This window comes from Pezoporus occidentalis, unplaced genomic scaffold (genome assembly GCF_034315485.1).
Source record: "Pezoporus occidentalis ecotype Australia unplaced genomic scaffold, CSIRO_AGI_Poc_V1 ctg26, whole genome shotgun sequence".
In the NCBI taxonomy this organism is placed as follows: Eukaryota; Metazoa; Chordata; class Aves; order Psittaciformes; family Psittacidae; genus Pezoporus; species Pezoporus occidentalis.
The window spans coordinates 3036901-3063319 of NW_026914502.1; the positions used below are offsets into that span (position 1 = coordinate 3036901).

The following is a 26419-nucleotide window of genomic DNA, read 5'->3' on the forward strand; positions in this document are numbered from 1 at the left end:
TTCTTTGAAGCTGATTTCTGTGTAATGTGTGACATTGCTAGTTGCATGAAAGCTTGTAAAGGGAAGGGCAAGCCATACATTGCAGTAACTAAATTTACCTGCGTATCAAAGAATACCATGACTACTTGAAAGAATTGAGATTATTTTTAGCCTGTTACTGTGTTCTGTATTTACTGGGTCTTTTTTAATGTGCTTGGCTGGTGAAAACAAGCATATTCAGCTTGCTAGTTAGTTTAGTACTGTGCTGCTTGAAAGTCAAGTGGAGTTCAGGTTTAAAAGGAAATCCTAATAGCAGTGGCAAGCACCAGCTTGTATTTACTCCCAGGATGAATGCCCAGCGTAGCATTCAGTTCTGTTGAGGATTACCTGTCTTTGAAGATGGGTTTCCTGGCTTATGATGGTGGCACTTTCCCTTGACCCTTGATGGGAAACCCGATAAGCCACTATCATACAAGACTGTATGCGCATTGCACTTGGCTGTTTTCAGTCAGCTTCTCTGGAGGTTTCACAGTAATAGTTGATTTTCAACCTTCCATTTGCAGATGAATAGGCTGAAGGAGTCAGTCTTCAGTGCTCTTGTCTTGTCATTAACATTATAAAGTGCTTTCTCATTTGCATATCTGCTTCTCTTTTCATAGTGGCTTCTCAGCTCATGCGCTGGGGGTCCTTTTAGCTTTACATGATTTCCCTGTTTTACAAGTGGGATTAAGGAGTTAGTATTGTTAAAAAGGAAACATTGCAGATATGTTCAAATACATTGTACTGTTTTCTTGATCTTTGTGATGTAGTTCTCCTTCCACTTTGGAACTTTTCTGTTTTGTGTTCAAATATCCTGGTATTGCTACTTCTCCAGTTCTCAATGCCTTGGCTCAAAGGTTAGCGTTTGTATGAAAATAAGCTTTTGAGTTTTGCTTGGAAGAATATATCAAGATTGTAACTTACAAAGAAGTTGCAGGTTTTTATACCTAAAAAGGATGTCCCTTGAATGCTGTCAGTGCTTCTGCAGCATAGACTGGCCGGTAGCCTTGCTGTGTGGGCTTTTTCAAGTTAGAAAAGGCACAGTTATTGCAGTAGGTAATGAAACAATCAAAAAGTTAAGTCCTTTGGGGTAGCAGTTGTGCAGATGAAGTAAAGAAGTAATAGTACCTTTTACTTGAAATGCATCTAAAGTTGTGCTTTACTGTTACTGATGACCTGGTTATACAAGTTGATGTGTATGTTCGCAGGATATACAGATATACAACCTAAATAATTGTTTATATTAGTTGACTTTGACTCAGTGAGGGGTATAATGTGAAAAGATGAGGAGGAAAATTACTTAATTTCCATATAAATATTTATCTTTCAGTCAAAATCTTACACAGGCTCATGTACTACAGTGCTACAAGTAACCAAAACTGCTTTTCTAGGTTTAGTATAGTTTTCACTATTGTGCAAGTGATGGACTGTAAATACATGTGGAAACTGGCTCTTTGGGTGGCTAAATGTAATGGGTATATGGAACCCAATCTGAGATATTTTTGCCTCGAGCAGGCTGAAGATGAGATTTAGTGGTTAGGGGTGGGGGGAAGCGTTTAGCTTTAAGGGTAGAGATTTGGCAGGGACTTGTCTCATAGGATGTGTCATGCTGTTACTGGGTGATGTTTTTTCTTTTGCTAGAAGTGTGATTGTATGATTATGTTGGGTTACTCCTTATGTAATATTCGCATGTGAATTGCAGTAAAGACATTGGGTGGGTTTTTTGTTGGTGTGTTTGTGTTTTAGTTACACCATATAAAACCATTTTAAACTTGTATCTGTTAAGTAATACTTAAAATCTTATGTATTAAGTCTTTTCTACTCTATTTGGGTAGTGGGACCCTTTTTGTAGGAGCATAGTTAGCTTGTTTAAGGAAACAGAACAAAATGCCTGTCATCCACTGAACAGGTTAAAAAGACAGTACTAAAAGGTGTGATTATTCCTCTGAAAGTTCCAGCTGGATTGAATTTACTGTTACTGAAGTTCTCTTCTAGAACTGAACTTCGGTATTCGAGCTGCTCTGGTACTTCAGCTGAACAGGCAGCCATGGTAGGTGTTGCTTTTAGTGATGGTTTTTAATTTTCAGGAAACCTTTTTAAGCATGCCAGGTTTTTTGCTTGGCATTTTAAATCCTTTTTGGTTCATTCTATTTGATTCCTCAGTATTTGCTTATTCTAAGAAATTACAACCACTGTATTTGCCAACTGGTTTTCTTTTTCTGAACGCTATAAACAAAGTAGTCGCGGAACTGTTGTGGCTTCTTTGTGACTCCTGTGGTGACTTCTTTTGCTGCTAAATCTCACAAAGTTATGGGAGCAACTTCATTTAAAATCCCAGTCATGCAAAACTTAAAAGTCGCTGGAATTGGTTTCTTTCTGTTGTGGAGAGGAATAGAAAAAGCTGTAGCAACTTCAGGCCTACTGCTGCATAAAACATTGGGTTCCTTGTGTCTTGCGTATTTGCAAATCTAGTTATTAGCAATGCTATTTCTCTAAAGCTTTTGGAGTATAGTCAAATGACTTTATATGTGTATATTTAATCAGTCAAAACATAATCTTAAAGGATTTTTTATTTATTTATTTTTGCATTAGTTCAGGTCTTTAATCACTGCCTTGTTATTTTCAGGGTGAGATGCTTTAGCTGTGTTCTTAGAAACGTCACATAGGAGACTGATAATTCAGGTCTTGATTTTTAACAGGCCATTAATAGGATGTATCTGAATCACAGATTTTCCTATGAGTTACTCAAATGTATTAAAGAAGGGGAAGTAGCATATTGGTATGGGGGAAAGATGGAGTTGAAGTGCAGGCAGAGGGCTCAGAAAGATGCTTCAGACTCCCTTGCAGTATCTGTACTGAATAAGAAAAAGAAGACAAACAGCCCCAAAGTCTGTCTCTTCATGAATGCTAGTAATTTAAAAAGTAAAGACAGATGTGGGGATGATGCATGGAGAGCCTTTTAAGTATATAAGAAGTTGCATGCTAATGGAATTCTCAAAGAGAATTGTTGCAGAACATCACATAAGAATGTCACCTCCCCTATGGTTTTCTGCCCTGTGTATTGGACAAGGAACAGGCCACTTTGTTTTGACAATATGCTTCTTGTTTGGCTGACTTCATTAGACTGAAATTAGTGTGCTTGTTAAAAACTATGCTGATAAATGTAATGTTTAAATAAAGCACTAAGGACTCAAGCAGCATTATCTATTTCATTTTCTGAAATACTCTGATAATACTTGACAACTTGAGGGTGAATATAGATATGTCCCTTCAACTTTTGTTTTCCTTGAAAAATGCCAGAAGCAGTAAAGGGGGTTTTGGGTTTGTTTGTTTTGGGGATTCTTTTTGATATAAACCTTTACCTATGTTGTTTTACAGCCGTGTTTCAAAGCGTGCCATGTTGGGTATAAAAGGAAAAGGTTTTAGTTTCCATTACAGAAAAAGCTATCCTGTAAGATCACTTAAAAACAGACATTGAAATACACATCAAATTGTAAAACAAAGGTACATTATTTCCCAAACCTCCCCCTTTTTTGGTTTGTAATTTTTCATAGTTAGTTTGGCTTTTTCTCAGCCCCCCATCTTTTACTGGTGGTTGTTGCAAGTGTGCTGAGAATTGACCAATTTTAGACTTCTGGTTTGGGGGTTTTTGGTGTCTTTTTGTTTTCTCCCTGGGACTGATGAATGCATGGTTTCAGGTATCCATGCTCAGAAGAGAAGCATGGTATTCATATTCTTCCTGACCAGTTGGAGGTGTGGGGGGCTGTTGCTGCGAAGCTTTTGTGGATGCATTTGAGTTGCAGGTTAACTGCCTAAGACAGTGGTGTTGTCGGGGTGCCTTTATATCTGTACTGCCTCTGTGACATCTGTGACAGGCCAGATCAGAGAGCTGATGCAGGCGGTGACTGACGGGTTTTTCTCTGGGAGAGGACGCTGTCCTGTGCCAGTTAGTTTGTGTCCTAGCTTGCTTGGGTTTCAGTGAAGCACTGTACTGAGGCCACTAGTAGGACTGTAATGCTCTTTATAACTTGTGTGCAGTAGGACTGCACCTTTCAGATGCTACACTAATCATTAGCATGAGCCTTTGTTGTATTGCTTTTGAATGGTGATTATTTGCATCCAATATTTGGGGATTATTAGGACCAGAATCTTACCAGAAGTTCATATAAACCTAACCAAAGAGTGAGACAAGCAAATACAGTGACTTTGCCCTGTCTAACTGTTTACAGTTCAGGTATTTGTTGTAGCGAGTAGCTTCTGCTGGATATCTTTTCGTCTTGTGTAGCCATTCAACATCCACAGCATCCCTTTAGTAAGAAGCTCCACAGCTTAACTGTGCAGTGTGAAGAAGTACCTCCTATCATTTATTTTGATCCTGATCGCCAGCCTTGTTTGGTACCTCCCCCTGCACTTGTCATTTCTTTACCATCTAAAGTGTCCTAGATTGATCCTTATGTGAAATTTATTTCACTAAGCATTTCTTGCCTTTCTTCAAAGCTTTTTTTAGGCCTTCTCCATTCTCTTTTGAGATAGAAACCGGTGGGTAGCAAACCAGCATGCAATTTTATATGTGTGGCGATGCGCTATGGTTTTGAGCTGTTAACAGTCTGCTTTATCTTATTACTCTCCTTAGAGTTAACCTGCTTGCTTGGCTATTGGGATGAGCAGCAAGGTGATTTTTCATTAAAACATCTTCCATAATAGCCTTACTCTTGGGTAGTAATTGTCAGTTTGAAGGCCATCATATTACGTGTTTGGCTTGTTTTGTTCCCAGAGTACCACTGCACACTTGTCTAAGATGAGTTTCAGTGCCCACTCCCATAAATCCTCTCTGCAGTTCTTTACAGTGAGTACTTTATGCTGCCATCATGACAAAATATTGTCTCACTGCTTGAAATCTCTTATGAGCATATCTACACTGTGCCTCTCAGGTGAAAGTGCTGTGAAACAGCGTGGTGAAAACTGATGTTTTATTTGTACCTTTGACCCCTTAGAGGCTAAAACCACTAAAGGATGTTTGTTCTGTCTGCTTTGTTTCTCTGATGTCTTCTGTGTTTTCTTACACAAGGGACCTTGCTAAAAGCGTTTCAGAGAACATGGAATAGATGAGCGAGGGAAAGAGTATCTGCAGTTCTTGCAGTTTTCCTCCAGTTCATCTGGATATTTGGTGTATTAAGTTAACAGACTTTCAAACAGGGATTATTAACATTTGGTGGAAAGTCCAGATCTACTTGTAAATCAGTCTCAGCTGTTATTGGTGAGGAGACAAAGCTCCTGGTCCTGTTATCAGTAGCTGCTTTGCTCTGGAGTGGCTGTCAGAAATGGGACACTGGCCTGTTCCTGTTGCAGAGCCATAAACAAAATTAGGCATGCAGAATTAAAAATGTAGGCCACTTAACCTGCCTTAACAAGCTCTTCATTTACTTCCTGGGAAATGAGACAAGTGGGATTCACAGACTTGAGTCAAAACGAAATCCTGAAGAGGGATAGATCTGATGTTTGACTTAGTCCATGCTTTACTGGACTAAATCTCATAAGAGATTTCAGGCAGTGAGACAATATTTTGTGATGATGGTAGCATAAAGTACTCACTGTAAAGAACTGTAGAAAGGATTTATGGGAATGGGCACTGAAACTCATCTTAGACAAGTGTGCAGTGGTACTTCGGGAGCAAAACAAGCCAAACATGTAATATGATGGCCTTCAAACTGACAATTACTACCCAAGAGTAAGGCTGTTATTATGGAAGATGTTTTAATGAAAAATCACCTTGCTGCTCATCCCAATAGCCAAGCAAGCAGGTTAACTCTAAGGAGAGTAATAAGATAAAGCTGAGTGTTAACAGCTCAAAACAGCCCTTGAGATAAGTGGCCGGGATTGGCACTTAATAGCTTTCTTGAAGCCAGTTATTTGCCTCTTCCATATGCTATGGAGTGCTTTACCTTTCTCTTTATACACAGCTGTTGGCACTGTGTTTCCTCATCTGCTTCTTGCTTTCTTGGGATGTAAAAGATCCAGGTGGAGAGCAGTGCCTTCCGCCCTGAAGTGCAGCTAGTCCACTCTTATGCTTATATTGAAGCTGTGCCATTATGATGAAAGAATAAGGCAAGAGTAAGTGAGCAAAAGGGGCTTGACAGTAGTGCAGTCAGATAAACTATGTGCCAGGAGCGTGGAAGAAATATGGTTTTCAGTCTCTGCTTAGAGTGCTGCATGAGTTACGTCTTAGCTGTTGATTAAAGGAGATTACCCAAACGCATTCTACTTGCTGGAGGACTGGAATGTAAGGACTGGTCCGTCACAGAATTGGTGGGTGCCTTTGCAGACATCTGTTTTATTGCTGTGCTTTGTGCTGAACTCCGTGCTGCATGTTTTATCTATGGAGTGCTTTAAATAGACTGGGCCTTTCAGAGGATTTCAGTGTAGGGATACATGTCGAAATGCCAGGTGGAGCTGGGTTACTGAGCCTCCCAGTGTGGGCATAGGCAGTGCCAGGAATTTATATTTATTAATATAAAAAGGATGGACTAGATGACTGGGCGAGGATTTTTCTCCATTAAAACACCTATGTTTCACCTTTACGTTTCCCTGTAAACAGTGATGCAGTTTTGTAACTGTAGATCAGGACATGACTATCCTTAGTTCCATTGTATGGATGAAAAAGACCAAATTGACTTACTCAAACAGATAAAGGGTGACTGGAATGTTTGTGCCTTTCTCTGCTGATGTCTAGGCCAGAAGAGCACAGGCTAGTTTTTCCCCTCTTGGAAAGTTTTAGAATGGAATGTCTGGATATTGTTACGGACTCTCTAATTTGTAACTTCTTGGAAAATAAAACCTTGTGTTTAAATGCAGAGTTTCCCATCTACTGTGTTTAAATGCACAGTATGCTATCCCTTGTGCTTAAATGAAGAGTGTACTATCTACCGTGTAAGAAGAAAGTATTTCATGCCTCACCCTCTGAAGAGAATAATGTAGGTCCTTTGCGCTATGTCTTTTATAATGTAGGTCATAAAGTTTCTATTTATTTTTTCAGTTTGATAACACAAGATGGTCAGGGTTTTGGTTACAAACCCTGCTTCTGAGGGGGAGGGAGGGGAGATAAAGCAGGTACAGTATTAACAACTTACTTCTAACTAAAGAGAATGTTTTACATCATGATATATATTTCAGTGTTTTTGTCATTAGGTTGTTGAAGACTATGCTGGAAGATGGCAGGTTCCTTTGCCTCAGCTTCAGGTGCTTCAGACGGCGCTCTGTTGTTTCACATCTGCCTGTGTGTCATTCCCAGCTGAATGTGAGCACGTACAATATGTATTGAGTAGCCTAGCTTTGTAAGTATATGATTTTTTTCAATTAGTATTATTTCATTTACAATATAGATTGTGTTACTTTTATAATAGCAATAGAGTCTCAGAGAACCTGAGAGTTTAAGAGCAGTTTTACAGGTGACATAGCGACACGGAACCCAGAATTGCTAACTGAGGATGCAAACGCTAAAATTTAGTCTTTGTTGATGTCCTTGTTAAATATTCAAGTTATGTCCTAAAGGTTTTCTGACAAAATGAACTATGTAAAGAAATAAGTGATCACAGTACAGACTTATTTTGGGGAGAATCTTCTTTTGGCGTATTTGAAGATCAGTCTTTTTGACAGTACATAGCTATAAATTTATCTGAAGTTTTTACTGTTCTACCTCTAGTGATTTAATAAGCTAAGTAGTTGTTAAAGTAAATTTCTTGTAGTGTTTAAGAAATGAATCCATTTTAAAATGGATGTTTATATCTGAGTCATCAAAATCCCTATGGGAATGACTTGTTATGCAGCTAACTGACCAAAAGTCATATTCAGCTTGAAAAACTGCAGAATATTAGGTCAAAAATCTTACTATAATCTCAGTTTTCTTAATGCATTGGTGGCTTTCCCACATGAAGGCTGAAAGTGTCAGGGTAATGATGAGTGCATCAGTTAACGTCCCATCTTTTCCTTGCTCTAAAAACCCATTTTTCAGGTTTCAAAACCTCACCGTTGAATGGAAGCAAAAGAAATCTTTAGGCAAGTTAGATATACTTAGCAGAGATGCAGTGTACTTTATCTTCTCTCAGCAGATGGGGACAAAAGCTTAAAAGCTAGCTTTGTATTTTGAGTTTGGTTTGAGCAAATCAGATGTATTTGTCCAGCTGGTTAAACCGCTTTCTTGTTGAGCGGTGGCTTCAAATACAGCTCTATATCAAGTGCAGCCTTTCGTGTGGAAATGTCTTGCTGTCACCTTATAGAGTCATCAGAAGTGAATGCTCTCCTAGTCTTCCTTTCTTACTTTACTTGGTCAGGAGGACTGGGTTGCTTATTCTTTCCACTGTTCCTGAGATATTAGTACTGATTATGTAGGAGTAAAGGCTTTATTTTGTACACTTACAGAGTATATGCTATCTTTAAGTGTTGGTGAGACTTCACCAAAGAGATTTACTTGTGGTTTTGTGTGCATGAAACTATTTGATGTCAGACTATTTATGGAAGCATAGACCACAGTTACAAAACCAGCTCAGGAAAAGATTAGCAGTTGCATCAAAACATGGTGACCTCTCTTTTCTCTTCACAGCTATTTTTTTAGAGGAAACCTCATGAGGTTCAAGCTGTGCTTCTATATACTTTTAAGTAGCAATGCTTGGAAGGGGAAAATAGCAGAAATTCAAGTATTTGTTGCATGTGGAGTGGTTACATCCTGATAATGCAGAAATGAATTGGTGACTGAATTCCTGTCACCCTTTCCTATACTGGTTTGTAGAGCTGGGTTTACTCACTAAGGTTTTCTTCCATTCTAGAATGCCAGCTTATTTTGTCTTCTGACTTTGGTTCACTGACATACTTTTGCATGCGATACCATAAAGGAATCCTGGAGCTTAGTAGTTGCAGTTACCTTTGAATCCTTAACTCAAATGACTTCTGGAAAAATTGGTGTATGTTCAGCCTTAGTTCTTGGACAGCAAAAATCTTCCTGACTGCCTTGTCGTACTTGAGTAAAATTTCCTTGGTAACCAGAACAATAAGCTATTAACAGCAATGACTGTTGCACTTCCACTACTTAGTAGCCTTGCTTCACCTCAAATGAGGCAGCATGTTGGTTAAGAACTATTAATGTCAGGGGTTTTAATAATTGTGCCAACATGCAAATGTTCTTGGGCAATCTTCTGATGCCCATAATATCAAAATAGCAATGTGATAACTCTCTAAGCACCATTATTATGAATGGGTGGATGCAAATATGAATGTGCAGTGCTGCAGACTATTTTAAGATAGCTGGGCCAAGCTGGAATTGGCTGTAGTAATTTTAACTCGGAGACTGGTCATAAGGAAATAGAAATATTTTGGTAGCTTCCTTTATTAGGCTGATAAGAGCATGGAACAGGTACATTGACAGGTAGTTTACACTTGTTCACTGTTAATTCCCAGATCATTTGTCTTTTGCAAGGTTCTCTTCTCTTTAATCAGTCAAAAAGGATGCATGCATCACTAGCTATAACTAGTTTTATCTTATTTAAGTTCCAGTCTGACTGCTTTCCAGATCATGACATGACTCATGTGTGACCTTTCCCGAGAGTCAAGTGTGCTACAAAACTTTGTTTATCAACATGAAATGAGATGATGTTTTTCAGAACCAAGTACGTATTTGGATACTGGTTGCTTTTTTCAGGCCATATTTGAGTTGAGAGTCAAGGACCTAATCTGGAGAAAAATCCCGTCATTGAGCATAATGGATTTGTATCTTAAATTTTCTAGGTCTGTTTTAGGCATAGCTTAGGTTAGGAGAAAAATTACTGCAGCATAATTTAAAGGAAACCTAATTTCATTGCACATTTGCATTATTCCACTACAAAACTTCCTTTTGTTCATGTGGATGTTAAGATTGTTTAATGCACAGTAATTCTGAGAATGTTGTCGAGAGGAAAAATGGCCTTCAGTCTGCTCTTTAACTTCTTCTGAATTAGCTTTATTAAAAATGAAACATTTTGTTCTTTACGAATGCTCTGGTTTTTATCTTCAAATATATTTAGGTTTTACTTATTCACTGACAACTGCAGTGAATTTAATTGTTCTGTAAGAATTCCTTGTCCAGCTGTTCATGAAAATCTGCCTTTTGTTTTAAAAGCTGTTGGAACAGAAGATTAAATGCTTTAGTCAGAAACGAAATTGCCATCAGCAGGATCTTGACTCAGAAACTTGAGGTTGGAAGAGTGCTGGGATCTCTTTCGGGAGTCATCTGCCACCTTCTCCCCCTTTGCCTCGTAATTCTCCCTCTTCATTGGGGAAAAAAATGTCTAGAGAAATCTTAAAGAAAATTATGCCTGTTTTCTGTTCTGAGACCAAAGCCTTTGCTGTTCAGTCCTGTTTCTATAATGCCCTAGATGCATAGTATTTCTTTTGGTATTCTTTCAGTACTGCCTTCCCCTCTGAGAGCTGCTTAGTTATTGCCTGCTGCTCATGACTTTCTCAGCCAGCAACTGCAGGTTTAGTGCAGCACTTGGTTGTTACCGTTTCCCAATAAAAGTTAAATTTCTTAGAATCTTAATAGATTCTAAGATTCTAATAGATGGCACTGGAGCCATCTGCATATCCATGAGATCCAACTATCTAGTTCTTGACTGAATTGACTGAGTTGTGAGTATTACCTGGAAGTATGTTTCTGCAAGTGAAGAACTAAATTGATTTGAGCTTTGGAAAGCTGTTTTTTACCAACCAACCTCTCTGATTCTGCTATCAGGGTTGTTTATGTCAGTCACTTTATTAAAAGCAATACCTAAATTAAGTACCTAGACACATATTTTAAGAAGCTCAAACATTAAGGCCACAGGTCGGTTTGCATCTAGGCTGCTGTCGAAAGGATCAGTCCTGCCTTCTGCTTTATCTGCTACTGGTTTTGAGGCAACACTTAGGAATTCATGTTGCTGCACATAGACCTTACTTGCTTAAGAACTGGTGGTGGTAACACTGAAGTTTTATCAATTCATTTGAATACCATACAGAAGATGAATGTAGTTCCATTTCTTATCTGCACAAAAACTCTCTCTTTGAAAGTCATCTTCAAAAGCCGTTTCTGGAAATACAAAATTAATGGCAAAAGGCTTTTATTTGGAAATATTAAATAAATAGCACCTTTAAACCTGCATCTTCACAGAGAGACTTCAGTGGGCATTTTGTCAAGACAGGCTGAAATGGAAGAGAATGCGTTAGTAGAAAGTGCTTATCGCAATGGAAAATACGAATTCTTGGGGATCAGCATTCACATCAAGTTACTGTTCCTTGAATGTAACTCCATATTAACTGTGTCCTGAAGACGTTCTACAGTAGTCCTCTTTCTTTCTCAAAATTGCTGCATATGTGACAACTGCTTGGGCTTTTCAGGAACGTTCACTTTTGGAAGTATGGAGCACATAAGAGCTCTTGAGGGAGAAGATCAGGCAGGTACCATGAGTCTAAATGTCCTGAGTTTGTGAGCAAGGTGTGGCAGAAGGGGTTTTAAGTTGTGCTTAAATCTAAACTGTTGTATTGTATTTGCAACTTGATGCCTGATGAAAAATACGTTTGAGGTGTATGTGGGGAAGTCTTTAACTGCCAAAACCCAGCACAAAATATCAGACCAATGTAAAATTCCTGAAATATGAGTTGATTTAGAGAGTGTGGGCATTAGCCAAGTGTTTTAGAGTGACTCTGGCATGGTCTCGGGTCTAGAACTTACTCAAGTCTTACTTTTGGTTTTAGTGCTGTGAAAAGTAATAGACGTACAGTAGTTCCATTTCTTGAATGAACATTTTTAGTTTGACTTGTCACTACTTCTGTTTTTTAGGAGTTTTTTTGAATTGCTGCTGTTCTTTGGAAAGGATGAGTTCTATGAAGATCCTTTGAAAGATATTTTAGGTTCAATCCAGGTAGTGTTGCCTACTTTCATGTAAACCTTTAATACTGTTTTACTACATGTAAAGATAGCTTTTGTGGATGTATAACCTGGAGGAAACATGCCGTTATGGTGAAAGAAGGTAGCTGGTTTCCTTACATTTTTACCCCTCCAAAAAAGAGGGAAGGGTATTTGAAGGGAAAGCCCTTTATTCTTATATTTATTGTCAGTATTGCTATTTGAATCTATTTGGACAAAGTAAAATGTACTTCTCTTTGTAATGTTCTTGTTCAAGACAGATTTTGCGTGCTTCCCATCTAAAAGAGGGAAGCTTTGCTTGTTTATACTAATCAGAGCTTAATGCAATCCAGTGTTGCACACCGGTTTGGGACATGAAACCTCAAGTTTCCCTCTGTGGTTTTAAACAGTTAAATTTAATGAACTCTTCAGGTCAGCATAAACTTGCATTGTTTGAAACTGCTTTTCTCTTGGCTGGACTGGGGCAATGTTTTGTATGGCTATATAAAACTACATAAGGTAAATGAACCTGGATTTAAAGAACTGCACTTTGTTTTTGCCAGATAAGTTGTTTGGGAATGTTTTCTTTGACCTGAACCCATTCTGAAGGTTCAGTTCACTGCATAGGAACACAAACACTTTGTGCCACCGTGACAGGAAGTTTTGTTGTAGGGAAAGAAAAGATGAACAACAGGATTCTTCCATTTGTTAATACTGGTCATAGATCTGCAGTTTAAGAAATAGCTATCCCTTTGTTACTTTTATGTTGATACCTGTTTGTTACCGCGTGCCAGCACTACTTACCTTAATTATCAAACCAGGAGCCATTATGTGCTGGATTAGAACTGGTGGAAGAATGGGGTCAAGGAATTGGCTTAGCAGCCTCAGGAATGAGTAGGGTCTCTTGCCTAAGAGTAATGGGACATTTTGGCAGGCCTGCAGTAAGCACTTCTCAAAAACTTTCTCATGAACAGGAGAGACATAACCCAAACGGGTGATGTGTAACGGTTTCTCCTCTGTGCTTTTGTCTTACAGCCCTCAATTGCCTTGACTTTTAAGCAGTGAATGTACTAATATAGATGTTTACACAATTTTCTGTATAAGAATTTCTGAATCAGTTGTGTAATCAAACCAGTTCAGTTACTTACCCATTCCTTACCTCCAGACCTAGTCATCTGAATACAAAAGGAAAAGCTGAGTTGAAGCTAAAAGAATTTATGTAAAAAAAGCCCATGTGAAGTTCATTGTATGTGCATAGGAGCCATTCTTCAGCTGCATTTTATTTTTGTTTTAAAATTAGATAGCTTTTGTGATTAAGATTCTACAGTTGATTAACATTCAAGTTGACACTTCTACCAGCCAAATGTAAGGTGCGTGGAGGGATGGGGAGAACTTGGCGTACATGAAAACCAGTGATGGCTAAAACATGCTGGATTATCTTAGGCAGGCATAATTTGTATTACGTAGAGATTTGGAGAAAAGTGGTTGCTTGAGGGCTGGTGACTCACAGGGCTTAATTCAGTTTTTCCCTCTTAGAATTCAGACACCATCACTGGATCGCAAATCCAGCGGCAGCATGTCTAAATGTGTGCAGGCTAGCATGAGGTGAAGACTTTGACAGCGTTATGCCAGTAATACCTCCCAGTTCAAGGAAAGGCAGTTTTGCACTGTTATGCAAATGGAAGGCTCTTGCATTCTGGCTTCTACAGTTCTATATTACTGCTTTTAGAGAATATAAATCATTGCTTTAGGGCTTTGTGTAGGCTTGGTCAATGAAAAGGTTGTGTGGCTTGAATTGTTGACTAAGGAAATACTAAAACATGCTTGGATTTTCTTGAATCTTTTGGATGACCTAACTTTATTTTTAAACAACTTTTTTGGGGGTTTGTTTTTTTTCTCCTTTCTAATGATTTTTCTTTTTACATGTAGGAATGTCAGAACCTTCTCAGTAGATACCGAAATATGAACCTGGAACTAGTAACTCGAATCATCCGAGATGGTGGACCATGGGAGGATCCTGTATTACAAGCAATTCTTAAAGCAAAGCCTGTGTCACAGGAATTAGGTACTTCATATGCCATGTTACTTTTTTTTAGAGTACACAAAATGGGTTGAATTATGCTTTTATGATATTAGGGTCAGGTGTTGTCAGCTGGCATTGAACATAACTATTTTTCTGTAGTAAAATGTACAGGTCCCTTTTTTTATTTGAAAGAAAACTAATTTCTTTGCTAGCAATTTAAGTCTACTTTTACAGTGTAGAGGAGGCTACTGAGCAATTACTTAGGAAATGAGTTTACCAAATATAGCTAAACTGAAAGAGCATGGAGAGTGACTTGACCTCAGTTAGGCTACTAAAATAGCGTGATCAAGGGAGGACCTGATGTCTATTCCTGTATTCGTGGTCCTTGGGCTCATTTAATCTTTGTTTTAAATTGTTAATAACTGGGTTTGTGGCTTGGTTGTGTTTAGAACGATGCCTGTGACTATACCTGATAGCTGCTTTGTTTTTACGTATATGTAATTCCTAGAGTTGGGAGTCAGGGAAAGAGGCAGCGTGTGGAAAACAAAATTACTGGAATGTTAATGGAAGTTCACAAGGGGAAAAATACCCAGTCTACAGTGAAGTCTTCACTAACATCTTAAGCAGCATATTTGGTAGCAGTGTTCACAGAGGACTATCTATTTGATAGTGATTAAAAAATGCTAATTCATTTCTCTGTTTATGACAGTGCATTCATTCTGTAGAGTGAGGAAGAGGACTATAAAGTCACAGCTACTGAGCAAGCTGCCTTCTTAACCAGAAGAGTATTGTGCTAGCAACATGAACATGATTAAGTGTGTAGTCTTTGTTGTTTTGTCTCTCTCGTGAAGCAGCTGCTTGAGCAAATTAGTTTACATGTGATTTATAGATCTAATAAACTTCTGGTCAAATACCTACAGAAACAAAATGAAAACAAAGATTATCCTTGGCTTGTTCTATATCATATGACACTCTAAAATTTTTGGTAGTTACGATCTGAAGTTAGATCAAGTCTCAATCTCCATCTCTCCAGCAGAAATTGTTTTAGTCCTTTGCTTTAATGATTCCTTTGATCATCATGATGCCTCTGTATGACGGGTAACAGTTTGAGGACTTTTACTTAGTTTTAACCTGGCAGAGTAGGAATGACGCTGCCTGTTGTCACTAGATGATTAGTTTGTTTCCTTTTGTTGTAGGCCGCATCTCCTTCCCCTCTGCTGAGGTATTTTTCCTCCTTTTATCTTCTAATATCCCCACATACCCCCTTGACATATCTTAGCTGTGATGACAAACATTTTAGATCGTATCTTTTTGGAAGCTCTTCCTTTCTTGTCTCACTTCCTCTAAAATCTGATTCCTCTGAAGTCTTACACGAAGCAAACATTCTGTGCTGCTTATTAGGCTAGCAGTATTTGGTGTATATTTTGAAACCTGGCCATATAGTTCCCTTAGGGATCAGTATTTTAAATGGGGAAAACTGCGTATTATAGCTGATTCACCAACCACTACTTGCAAAAGTCAGTTTGATAAATATGTACTGTATGAACTGCATAATCCTGCCTTTGATTCATTAATTACACAGAGAAGCTTAGGCCAAGACAAACCTCCCTGGGTCTGTTTTTACATGAGTTGCATGCTTTGAGATGTTGCATTCTATTTTGAGGTGGCTGGAAAGGAAGGCAGTCTTTGGGTTTAAAAACAACAGCAGACTTGAAATATAGCAGCAATAAACTTCTAATAGATTAGGGAGAATAAAGTGGCCTGCTGTGAACATCTAGAAGAGAATACTGTAGACAGAGGTAAGCTCAGGTGTAAGCAGCTAATTAGCTTCTAAGCTGATGGTTGGCATCTATTGCTTTAAAGCAAAGCACCACACATGCTGAACAGGAATAGCAGTTACTTTCCCCAAGCCATTTTGTATGTATCACATACTTGGCTAAATGCTACTGTAGTTAGCAGTTGTCTTTTGCTTGTGGGGTTAGAAGAGCTTACATGTTCTTCTAGATAATATGCTTGGGAAAAGAGAGCATTCCAGGATGGGGAGGGAGCAAAATGCTGCCAGTGGTGTAGCTGGAACTCTCAGTCTCTTCAAAAACAGCGTTGGAGGGTGTAGGAGACACCTTCTCTGGGAGATTGTGCTGCTAGAAGTGGGATTCTCACTTACAAAGCAGAGGGGCATACTGACTTCAGAGTTCCCCACACAGAAAGTGGGAATGATTTAACAAGTTAGCTTAGAATCATAGAATCAATTAGATTGGAAAAGGCCTTTAAGATAATAAAATCCAACCTTTACTGCCAAGTTCACCACTAAACCATGTCACTAGGGGCCTCATCTACGTGTTTTGTGAACACTTGCAGGGATGAAGATTCTACCACTTCCCTGGGCAGCCTATTCCAATGTCTGAGCATCCTTTCAGTGAAGAAGTTTTTCCAAATATCCAGTCTAAACCTCCCCTGGCAAAGCTTGAGGCCTTTTCCTCTTGTCCTATCACTTCTTACTTGAGAGAAGAGACCAGCCACCTTCTTAGTCTGTCCTCCTTTCATGTAGTTGTAGAGAGCAGTAAGGTCCCCCTGAGCCTTCTCCAGGCTAAACCCCCCAGGTCCCTCAGCCGTTGCCCATCACACTTGTGTTCCAGGCCCTGCACCAGCATCATTGCCCTTTTCTGGACCCACTCCAGCACCTCAATGTCTCTCTTGTAGTGAGGGGACCAGAGGTGAACACAGGATTCAAGGTGCAGCCTCACCAGTGCTGAGTACAGGGGGATGATCACTGCCTTGGCCCTGCTGGCCACACTACTGCTGATACAGGCCAGGATGCCGTTGGTCTTCTGGGCTGCCTCGGCAAAAGCTGGCTCATGATCAGCAGTCATCAGTCAGCATACCCAAGGTCCTTTTCTGCCTGTAGCATTGTGTGGGGTTGTTGTGGCCCAGATCCAGGACCTGGCTCTTTACCTTGTTGAATCTCATACCGCTGGCCACAGCACATCGATTCAGCCTGCCCAGATCCCTTTGCAGAGCCTTTCTATCCTTCAGCAGATCAGCACTCCCAGCCAGCTGGGTGTTGTCTGCAAATTTACTGAGGGTGCATTCAACCCCCTCATTCAGATCAGATCATCAGTGAAGATATTAAATAACACTGGCCTTAACACCAAGCCCAGAGGGACGCCACTAGTGACCGAGCACCAACTAGATGTGACACCATTTACCATCACTTCTTGGGCTCTGCCATCCAGGCAGTTTCCAACCCAGCCAGTTCCTCCAGGAGAATGCTGTCAGAAACAGTGTCAAATGCTTTACTGAAGTCCAAATAGACAATGTCTACAGCCTTTCCCTCATCAACCAGGCAGGTCACCTTGTCATAGAAAGAGATTAGGTTGGTCATGCAGGACCTGCCCTTCATGAACCTCTGTCAACTGGTCCTGGTCCCTTCTTTTCCCGCACATGCTTTATGATCTTACTTAGGATGATCTGCTCTGTGATGTTCCCCAGCAGTGAGGTCAGGCTGATAAGCCTGTAGTTTCTGGGGTCCCCCTTCCTACGTACAAGAGAAGTGTCACTTATACTGTGGTCTGCAGTCTTCCCTCATTTGAGCGATAAGGATGATGCAACCAGTTGTTAGATATGCAGCATTTACTTAATGTCAGCACATATAAAAGCTAAGTATTCCCAGTGTAATTTTTCAGTGTGAATAGTCAGTGATCTGTTGGGTAATGTTTGCATGTGACACCAGTGATGAGCTTTATTATCTTTTTAATGTTAATTCAGAAGGAGAGGCCTTTACTTGGCATAAAGGGTATTTCCTTATAATCACTCTTTCTTGCAGTTAATGACTACTGTTAGATGCTGGCTTTTCTTTCTATCCCTGGAAGTGCTAATGGATAGTGGGAATGAGATTCTCTCTTATGGTGGACTTTATGATACATCTATTAAGAAACCTTATCTCACCTTGAATAATACTCCTTAAGTGTTCATTAGAATATAATGCCATTAAGTTTCATAAAAACAAAGATCTTGGAGAAATCCTTTTTCTGAGCACAAGAAATGTCTTTTAAACCAGGCATCCTTATTAAACCAAGTTTAACTCTTGTTATATACATGCTCTTTTTATTTTGGGGTGGGGAGGGAATCACTTGGCTGCTGAGATAGCGGTTTTCAGTAACCACTTTTTTGTTAAATCCTAATAATGTCACTTTTAAGTTGCTTGTAACTTTCTTAATACATGTTCCCTCCAAGGTATAAACTTCAGCCTTTGTTGACTCGAAATTGACAATCTTGTTTCTTTTTTATTATTTAATATGAAACACTGCACAGTACTACAGGGAATGCACTAGAAGTGATGGGATTCTTAAGGTAGCTGTTGAGAATGTAAGAGGAAGATCAGCCCATATTGTCCAATACATTAATGTTAACACACTGTTAACACCTCAGAGTGTGCATTTACTTGACAACATGCAAACAATTCTCAAAATAAAAGCAGCATTTTATAGTATAATATATATATTTTGTAGTCTTGAATGATATTTTAATCTTAAGAGATATTAGAATTGCTATGAGCTACAGAAGATCTCAAGCATGTCTTTTATGTATTTCGTTTCCCAGTTACTTCAATGTTTTAAGTATATGTTGAGTATCTCAGTACAAACATTTTCATTCCAATGTTAACTTTAAGATTAGCTTTTAGATCTGAAAAACAGATTCCCAGAAATCGGGGGTTAGGATTTAAAGGCATTTAGGGATTTGGATGTAAGGACTGTGCCCAGGAGCAGTTTCAGAAGAAGAAAAAGTGTATTTTCCACTTCACCAGCAAAAGCCAAGTGTTCGAAACTACTTAAAGCAACAGCATGTGCATTGTAGTCAACTTTCTGATCACTCTGAGCTCTTCCATTTTAGTGGGTAATGAGTATACTGAGTTGTTTTAAATATCTAATTCTAACCTTGGAAGCGATGTCAGTCCTGAACTTTTGACAATCACCCAGATACGAGTGCTGAGATAGGAGAGAATTTTCTCTCTCAGAAATGTTCATATCTGCTTCTGTGTAGTTTATATTTTACTAATCCTTTGCAGCACCTTGTGTTAATCTGTTAGAAATAAAATACTGAATTAGATTACTGGTGTAAGAAAAATAACTATTTCTGTTTCCAAGCAGAAGGACAGATTCTTGATGGTATTTAAGTATTTGATAGCTTCTTTAGCAGAGCCTTTTTTTATATATTATTTGTTGACATTGCACTATTGAAAACAACATTACATTTAAATATATTTGTTGTTTGGACTTCATATTCTAATTGCCTTTAAATCTTTCTTTTCTGTACAGTTAACAAATATTTAAGCTCTGAAAATCCACTGTTCTTTGAACTGCGTGCCAGATACCTTATTGCCTGTGAACGCATCCCTGAGGCAATGGCTCTTATCAAATCTTGCATAAATCATCCAGATATCAGTAAAGATCTGTATTTCCATCAAGCTCTTTTCACCTGTCTTTATATGTCACCATTAGAAGATCAGCTATTCCAGGAGGTATTGTTTGTCAGTATACATTTTGTTTAATTAAATACTTACTGTATACGAGTTGTCAAGAGGAACATACGGAACTCTGTTTTTGTAGAACCAAATGTCATAAAATCAGGCAACTACAGTGCTGTTGCTTAACTTAGTGCTTGTTTAAGCTTTGAAAAGTTAAATGTTAAGTGCCTACAAATCTTGTTGACCTAGATACAATTTTTTGGTCGAGTTTACTTGTAGATAATGTACCCTAAATAACTTGAGTCATTAATATTTTGTAACTTCAGTGTATTGATTATTTTACTATTGACTATTATTTTAGTAAAAGCTCTTTAGCCTAACTGATGTCAGTCCAGTGTTCTGTGCCTTATAAATTTTGAGTAGCCTTAAGGTTTTTTAATGGTACCCCCCTATGTAAAATGACACTCTAGCTGAATGTGGCCCTGCTTTACTGCTGATAGCACTTACTAGATAACACTGTTTTCCTAACCTTGTTTTGAGAACAAGCTAAGTCATGCAAAGAAAGTGCTTTTGTGTCATCTTTTAATTTCTCAGACAATTATTCTGATTGTCATTGCTCTAAGAAATACAAAAGAACTCTAAATTAATGTCCAAAATCTCAATTTACAGACCTACACAAAAGCTAGTCCAAAGAAATCCAATGTCACTAGCAAGTCCTGAAGTTTTCAGTAGCTTCTTTAATATAGCAGGGTCTGCTAGGGTTTTATTTCATGTTAGCAAATTTATCTAAATTGATTTTATTTTAATTGTATAGCACTTGTTGAGGACTGATTGCAAGAGTGGAATTGAGATCATCTGCAACACTGAAAAAGAAGGGAAGACTACCTTAGCCTTACAGCTATGTGAATCGTTCCTAGTCCCTCAGCTTCAAAATGGGGACATGTATTGTATATGGTAAATACTTTCTCTCTGGTGAAGCAGCTGAGCAGATAATCGGTGCTTATTGCCAAAATGACTCATCTACTTTGAGGTGTAGCTCAAGTTTAACGTACAAGATAAAAACATTCTAATGTGGTCTTTAAACTTTCCTACTACATCTGTTATGCCTGCTTGCCTTTTTACACACAGTCGTGCACAATGGTAGCCTACATGGTACATAACACATGAACTGTTTCAAAGTAACAGAAGGGTGGGCCTTCACATACTTCAGGCTATAAACGCCTAGAAATATGACATTTGTTACTAGCAATGTGTAACAATATGCAGACTGTAGACTCCCTGGCAATGCAGGTATTTTTCTGTCCTGCTAGTTTAATGACACTGCTTTATAATAACAAGGGGGTAATATGTCATCAGTATGCCTAAGGAGAATATATGATTCTGAAAATGTGCTACTTAATATGGGAGCTTTTATTTCTTAAACAGAGCCATAAAATAAATGGTGGTACTCTAGAAAACATTTAAGTAATAAGGTCTTCATCCACATTAAATCATCTTGATGGTTGGATGCTTTTATGTTTTTAGAAGCGTTTTCTAAAGAGTTGTCAAAACAAATTTCATCATTTGGAGGACTGAACGATGGCTAAGGAAGATAATCCTCTTTAGGCTGGATAATTTCTGTATCAAAAGTAACATTTGCATTCACTGATAAAGTATGCTCAATTTGTTTGATTGTGTAGTTGAAGAAGAAAAGCTTATTTAGGAAGGATTTAATTTTTTCTTCAGTCAATAGAGCTCTTATTAAGCTTGTAATCAATTTTAATAATGGAGTTTAGAGTCTATATTGGGTTTCTATATTCCCAGATTTTGGGGAATTGAGAAGTAAGAAGTGGTGTTTTGGGGTTTTTTCTCAAGGAAGTGAGGAAGGTCAGAAATGACAATATTTGATTTGTTATTTTTTCCTCTTAACTTTGAATAAGTGATTGCATTGCATCAAAACCTTTGGAAAAATGATCAACATATATTTATAATACAATATATTGTCAATAGTTAGTGTCAGTTTTCATTCAGTCTGTCCAGGAAAAGGTGGACGTGACTGTCCCCATAGGACAGATGAAGAAATCCAACTGAAAAGGTGCATAGGTTGTGAATGGAATCCAGCTTTGCTGATTCCTGCCCAAATGCTGCATCTCCTGACTTCTTACTTCTTGGGAAATTTGCAGGTGTAACTTAAACACATTAGTTACATGTTAGTTACTAATTCATGATTAGTGCTTTCTGTTTCGGGGATTCAGTCTTTTAAGAAACACATTTTAAATCAAACCTACTTTTTATGTCTTTTGCTGTATTTAGATGTTAACCTTGCTCTTAACCCAGTTTATAACCAAGTTTTGCATCAGCCATCCTAAAAATTGCTAGTCGAAACAAGACGTTTGTCCTTTTGTTCTGGCAAAGTGGATGTCAGAACTGAAATTCCAGAAGAAACTAAAGTACTGTTTGATACCTGTTTATCAAGGAAACCATTCTGGCATCTCTCAGTATTTTGATCTTCTGTTCAAAATACAGAACTTGAGGATCTTTGAAAGAGTTCAGAGCAGTTATGTCTGGGCAACTAAAACAGCTAGTTCATTCTTTACAGATGCTGAGCCTTAACAATTGCAAACCCAACAAGAGAATCTGTGGACTGCTTACTAGATAATGTAATCTGGAGCAGAGCTTGTGAAGGCATGTCTATGTTGTACTTCAAATATCTGAAGAAGTAGGAGCCAGGTTAAATTAATCCACATCATGTAGAAGATTTTAATGTAGCACAGCATAAATCATCTTGCCTTGTCTGGAATTGAGGACTTTGCAGATCTAGCAGACATCTAGTGGCAAACACTACTAGCAAAGATAAATATCAAAATAGGTTAGAAAGATGTAAATAGCAGGTACTTGTTACCACTTCATGTGAAGCAACCTCTCTGAAGTCTTCCAAGGTGAAACCAATAGCTCCATAGTATCTCAGGGGAAGATTAACTTTAAGCAGCTCTGTCACAAAACTCTCCCTGTTTTCATTGATGCTAATAATAAACTATGATCAGAACTACTTTTCTGAAGTGAAAGCCCACTGACAAATGAATCACAAAGCTAGCTGGGCTTGATCTGACTAGAGAAATTTATTTGTAAGGTATTGTTAAGCAAAGAGTCCAGTGATGAATGACTTTCTGGTATCAGTAAGTGATGTCTCTTCAGGAAGACAGCCAAGATTTTGATGGAACAAGCATAGCAGAATGGCTTTGCCTTCTCTGCCAGGCAGTTTTTAAGTGCTGTTTTGTCTGTTCTCAAGTGCTTCCTAATTAGTAAATTCAGTAAGTCAAGGATGTTTCCACATGTTTAAGTCTTGCATTTAGGCAATTTTTGTGACCTAGATAACATTTTGGTGAAGTGTGCTAATCTGTAACCAAGGAAAGACAGACTTCCTTCTTGTCAACAATAGTAAAGGGTTTAGATCTAGCTACGCCAGAGCGGACCTAACTGTTCTTTTATATTGCTGATGGAGGCACACAATTATTGTGGTATCTTGTAGAGGGGGTGTCAGGCTACTTTCCTCTGGTAAAGAGTTATGGAGTTCTGTGGTCTCACAGTAACAATTTAAACTGTCCCAACACCTGTCTATGGTAGTTCAAGCACAGGCCTCAATGTGAACTAAGTTAGACCATCCAAGAAGTAAATGTCATTAAGTACTGTATTACTGTGCCATAATAATCAAGCAAATAGAAAACTACCCCTGCCTACGTTATCTCAAGTTTCTTACCTGTGTTGTGGTCAGTGCCACAGAAATAATACATCAAATGCTGCTGACTTCTGTTTCACATCAAGGTCTAATCACGTGGTGGTTAAACTGAATTAACAGCTTGTTCTTCACCCCGGAGCTATTGCTTCTACTTTGAGTTTTCTCCATTCCTTTTTCAGCTCTTGTCATTGTACCAACTTGTCTGAACACATGGCAAGCCATTTTAACCACTAATCTCTCAGAAGAATAATCTGGTTTTTCTGTTTCTCTGGGATTAGCGTTGAAATGGGCTGCTCTGAAATGGTATGAGGCAAAGCAGAGGATAAGTTATTTAATTTTGCTAACTTTTAACAGCGAAAATGCTCAGTTCTTTTGAACGTCAGCTTGAGGCTTTAACTGGATTTTGTGAATGGTTTGGTGCAGGAAGTTTCAAACTTGTATGTGAAGTTTGCAGAGGCTTCAGGTGTTTTGGTTTCAGCCTGGAAAAGGCTTGTATCTTTATCTGCCTCTAAGGCTGATACATGTTTTTGTGGGTAGAGCTGCTTACAGAACTCCTTTTCACAGTTTTTCCCCACGTAAGCTTGATCTCTGTTTTGACTTCAGTCTCCTTGGGTTCTGAATGAAAGAAAACAATGATTTTCTTTTGTCTAGCCCTTAAATGTCAGGCAGAATTGCAGAGCTGTCCTAAATGTCAAAGCGAAGTTGGTGTTTTGTCACGGGCAGTTCTGTCACTTCCCTTCATGCTGGCACTCACCTCGCTAGACAAGCTCAGTCTCAAAAGGTTTGTCTGATTTGTATCTGGCACAGAGTAGAGGCTCTGAAAGATCAGCTAAATAGTAACTGGGTTTGTGTTTTCTGAGGGAGGAGGCTGGTGGAATAAAGAAGTGTCTTCCTTCAGAAAATCAAAGTCGACTGGTCCCCTGTTTGCATTGTAACGTTATGGTAGGATTTCTGCCTAGTCCTAACTGTATCTACTCCCGTGTAAAATCTTAGTGCTGGCAAATTTTCTTATAACTAAAAGTGAAGTCCAGTTGCCTTTTCCAAGTCTCTGAATTACAGTACATAGAACTTACAGGCTGTAAATTTCAATTAGCTGTATTTTGTAGACTAAACACATTACCTGTGCAGGAGCTCTGCTGCAGGGTCTAGCAATCTATTCTTAGGGTTCCTTATATCAGTCAGAAATGCTGTTTGACTAAACATTAGAGAGATGCATGAATAGCTGTAGAAACTGATGCTTTCATGTAACTGCTTTTGGCTAGAAAGGGCAGCGATGACAGCATTAAGAGAAGAAAATAGTGTTGTAATACACACAACTGGAGAACATCAATATTTCTTGTCAATGGACTGTATCAGAAGCTAGCTTTCTACAAAGCTCCCATTTTCCACATTCAAACACTTATTTTCTTGAAGGACTCCTTATCCTTGCACTGAAAGTAACTTAATCCCAAGAGCACACAGAGCTTGCTGTTCAGCCTGACGTTTATTGCCTGTGGTGTTAAGGGCTAGATGCTGTAGCATCTGATTTTATTATGCAGTTCTCTGATACTAAGCTGAATACATTAATATTCTGTTGAATATTTAATTGGCTCAGTGATAGGAGATACCCTGAATGCTTTAACAAAGTAATTAAGTTGCATTTTCCATTGTGCACATTGTGTACAGTTAATTAGTTTGGTATTACACCCTCAAATATAGTTTTAGTTACTGAATACGCAAATAATTGTTCTTAGTAACGCATCGTGCTTAGTGATAAGAGTTCTAAAACTCCATCTAACTATGAACTATTTTGTTCTGTACTTATAGGGACCTGATCTTCATTTGGAGCAAACTGCAGCTTAAATCTAACCCATCAAAACAAGTATTTGTCGACCAGTGCTACCAGCTTTTAAGAATCGCAACCAATGTCAGAGTAATTTTCCCTTTCATGAAAGTCATTAAGGATGAAGTAAGTTCTGGTTCTTTGTTTTTACCCTACCCCCCCCCCATTCTTTTTGTAACTCAAGAGGAGTGATGTTTATGTTGTGTAATGGCCATTTTTTGTGCAAAGGTAAGAGGGGGTAGGGAATAGCACACTGTTCTCTTAAAAATCTGTCCAAATCCAGAATGCACATCAGTATTATGATTGCCCTTGATCTGTTCTGTGTCTTTAAGATTGGGGTTTTTTTCTTGAATTCTAAGGTTTTTTTCTTTCTGCTGTAGTAATTTTAAGGATTGTCATCCCCTATAAATAAATGGGGAAACTAATAATAAACACGTGGAGCAAACGTGAAAAATTCACTCATTTGTTTTGTGGATGTTTAGCCTTCCTCCTTAAGGAAATAGGACTTGCATGGTGCCATTTCATCTGCCTTTCACCCTCATTAAGTTTTGCATCCTTCCACCAGTTCGAACCAAATCTGAAGAAATGCTTAACGTAACAAAGGAAAAGCTAGGCTAAACCAGGAGAAGACATAATTTTGCTTCAGAAGGGTGTGATGTGTTTCATGCTTCAGATGTCAGGCTTACACTGTCCCGTACACGTGCTTTGCGCACAGGTGTGCAAGTTGTTTCCAAATGTGTTTCTTATCATTACCCTGACTGCACAGAGCTCCTTCATATTCTGTGCCCTAAGTGAATTGTGAATGGTCACGGGTGCTGCTGTATGGTTCTAAATGAAACATTACTGTTCAAGATTTTGATCTCGGTATGTAATCTAAAACACTTGTGGTGAAATGAATAACTGTTATTTGTATTTTCATCTGAGTGAATATATATTTTTAATAACCTACTACGTATGCAGCATTGTGTGTATTTGTTAATGCACCTTTAAGTATAGGTGGGTATTAATTTTTAAACTTCCTGAAACTCTTTTTACATTAATCTGCTGCCTGTTGGGCAGCATATTTCTGATCACCCATCTGAATGGGAGGGCCTGCAGCCTTCACTGTGGAATAGGGATTCTGCTCAGTCTTCACTCTGAAGACTCAAGCCTTTTAGAATGCTTGGCCATGGGTTGTTAAGGCTTCTGTGGTGGTTATTGTTCAAAATTGAAGGCAATATTATATAGCTTCTGTTTTTATGCACTGCAAGTTAAATGAGTTAGAACAGGGACAAAATACAGAGTAACTGTCCAGTGATAGTGTGGAACAGCATAGGCAATGAAGATGTAGACAGGATACTGCTAGAACAGTATTATGTGATTTGCTGCAGTCTTGTTTTATATCCCTAAATAATTGTCTTTTAATTACAGTACTGCACATGGAAAAAGCATCTGAAGCTTTGCTGATAGTAACTACATAGCTTCCAGTGCAA

The 26419-nt window shown here is 38.5% G+C and overlaps 1 protein-coding gene across 5 annotated transcripts in view; it reads left to right on the top strand.

Annotated features, from left to right (window-relative positions):
* ZNF654 (zinc finger protein 654) overlaps window positions 1-26419 on the top strand; it is a 38024-nt gene that overhangs the window by 4657 nt on the left and 6948 nt on the right. Inside the window, exons 2-7 of one of the 5 annotated variants that reach the window (XM_062623987.1) lie at window positions 7204-7349; window positions 11858-11939; window positions 13853-13988; window positions 19262-19464; window positions 20225-20364; window positions 24932-25073. In XM_062623987.1, the coding sequence (XP_062479971.1) occupies window positions 7204-7349; window positions 11858-11939; window positions 13853-13988; window positions 19262-19464; window positions 20225-20364; window positions 24932-25073 (849 nt within the window). Of the gene's footprint in view, window positions 1-7188; window positions 7350-11857; window positions 11940-13852; window positions 13989-19261; window positions 19465-20224; window positions 20365-24931; window positions 25074-26419 lie in introns of all 5 variants that reach the window. The other 4 variants (XM_062623989.1, XM_062623990.1, XM_062623988.1 and 1 more) reach the window with 4 other exon arrangements.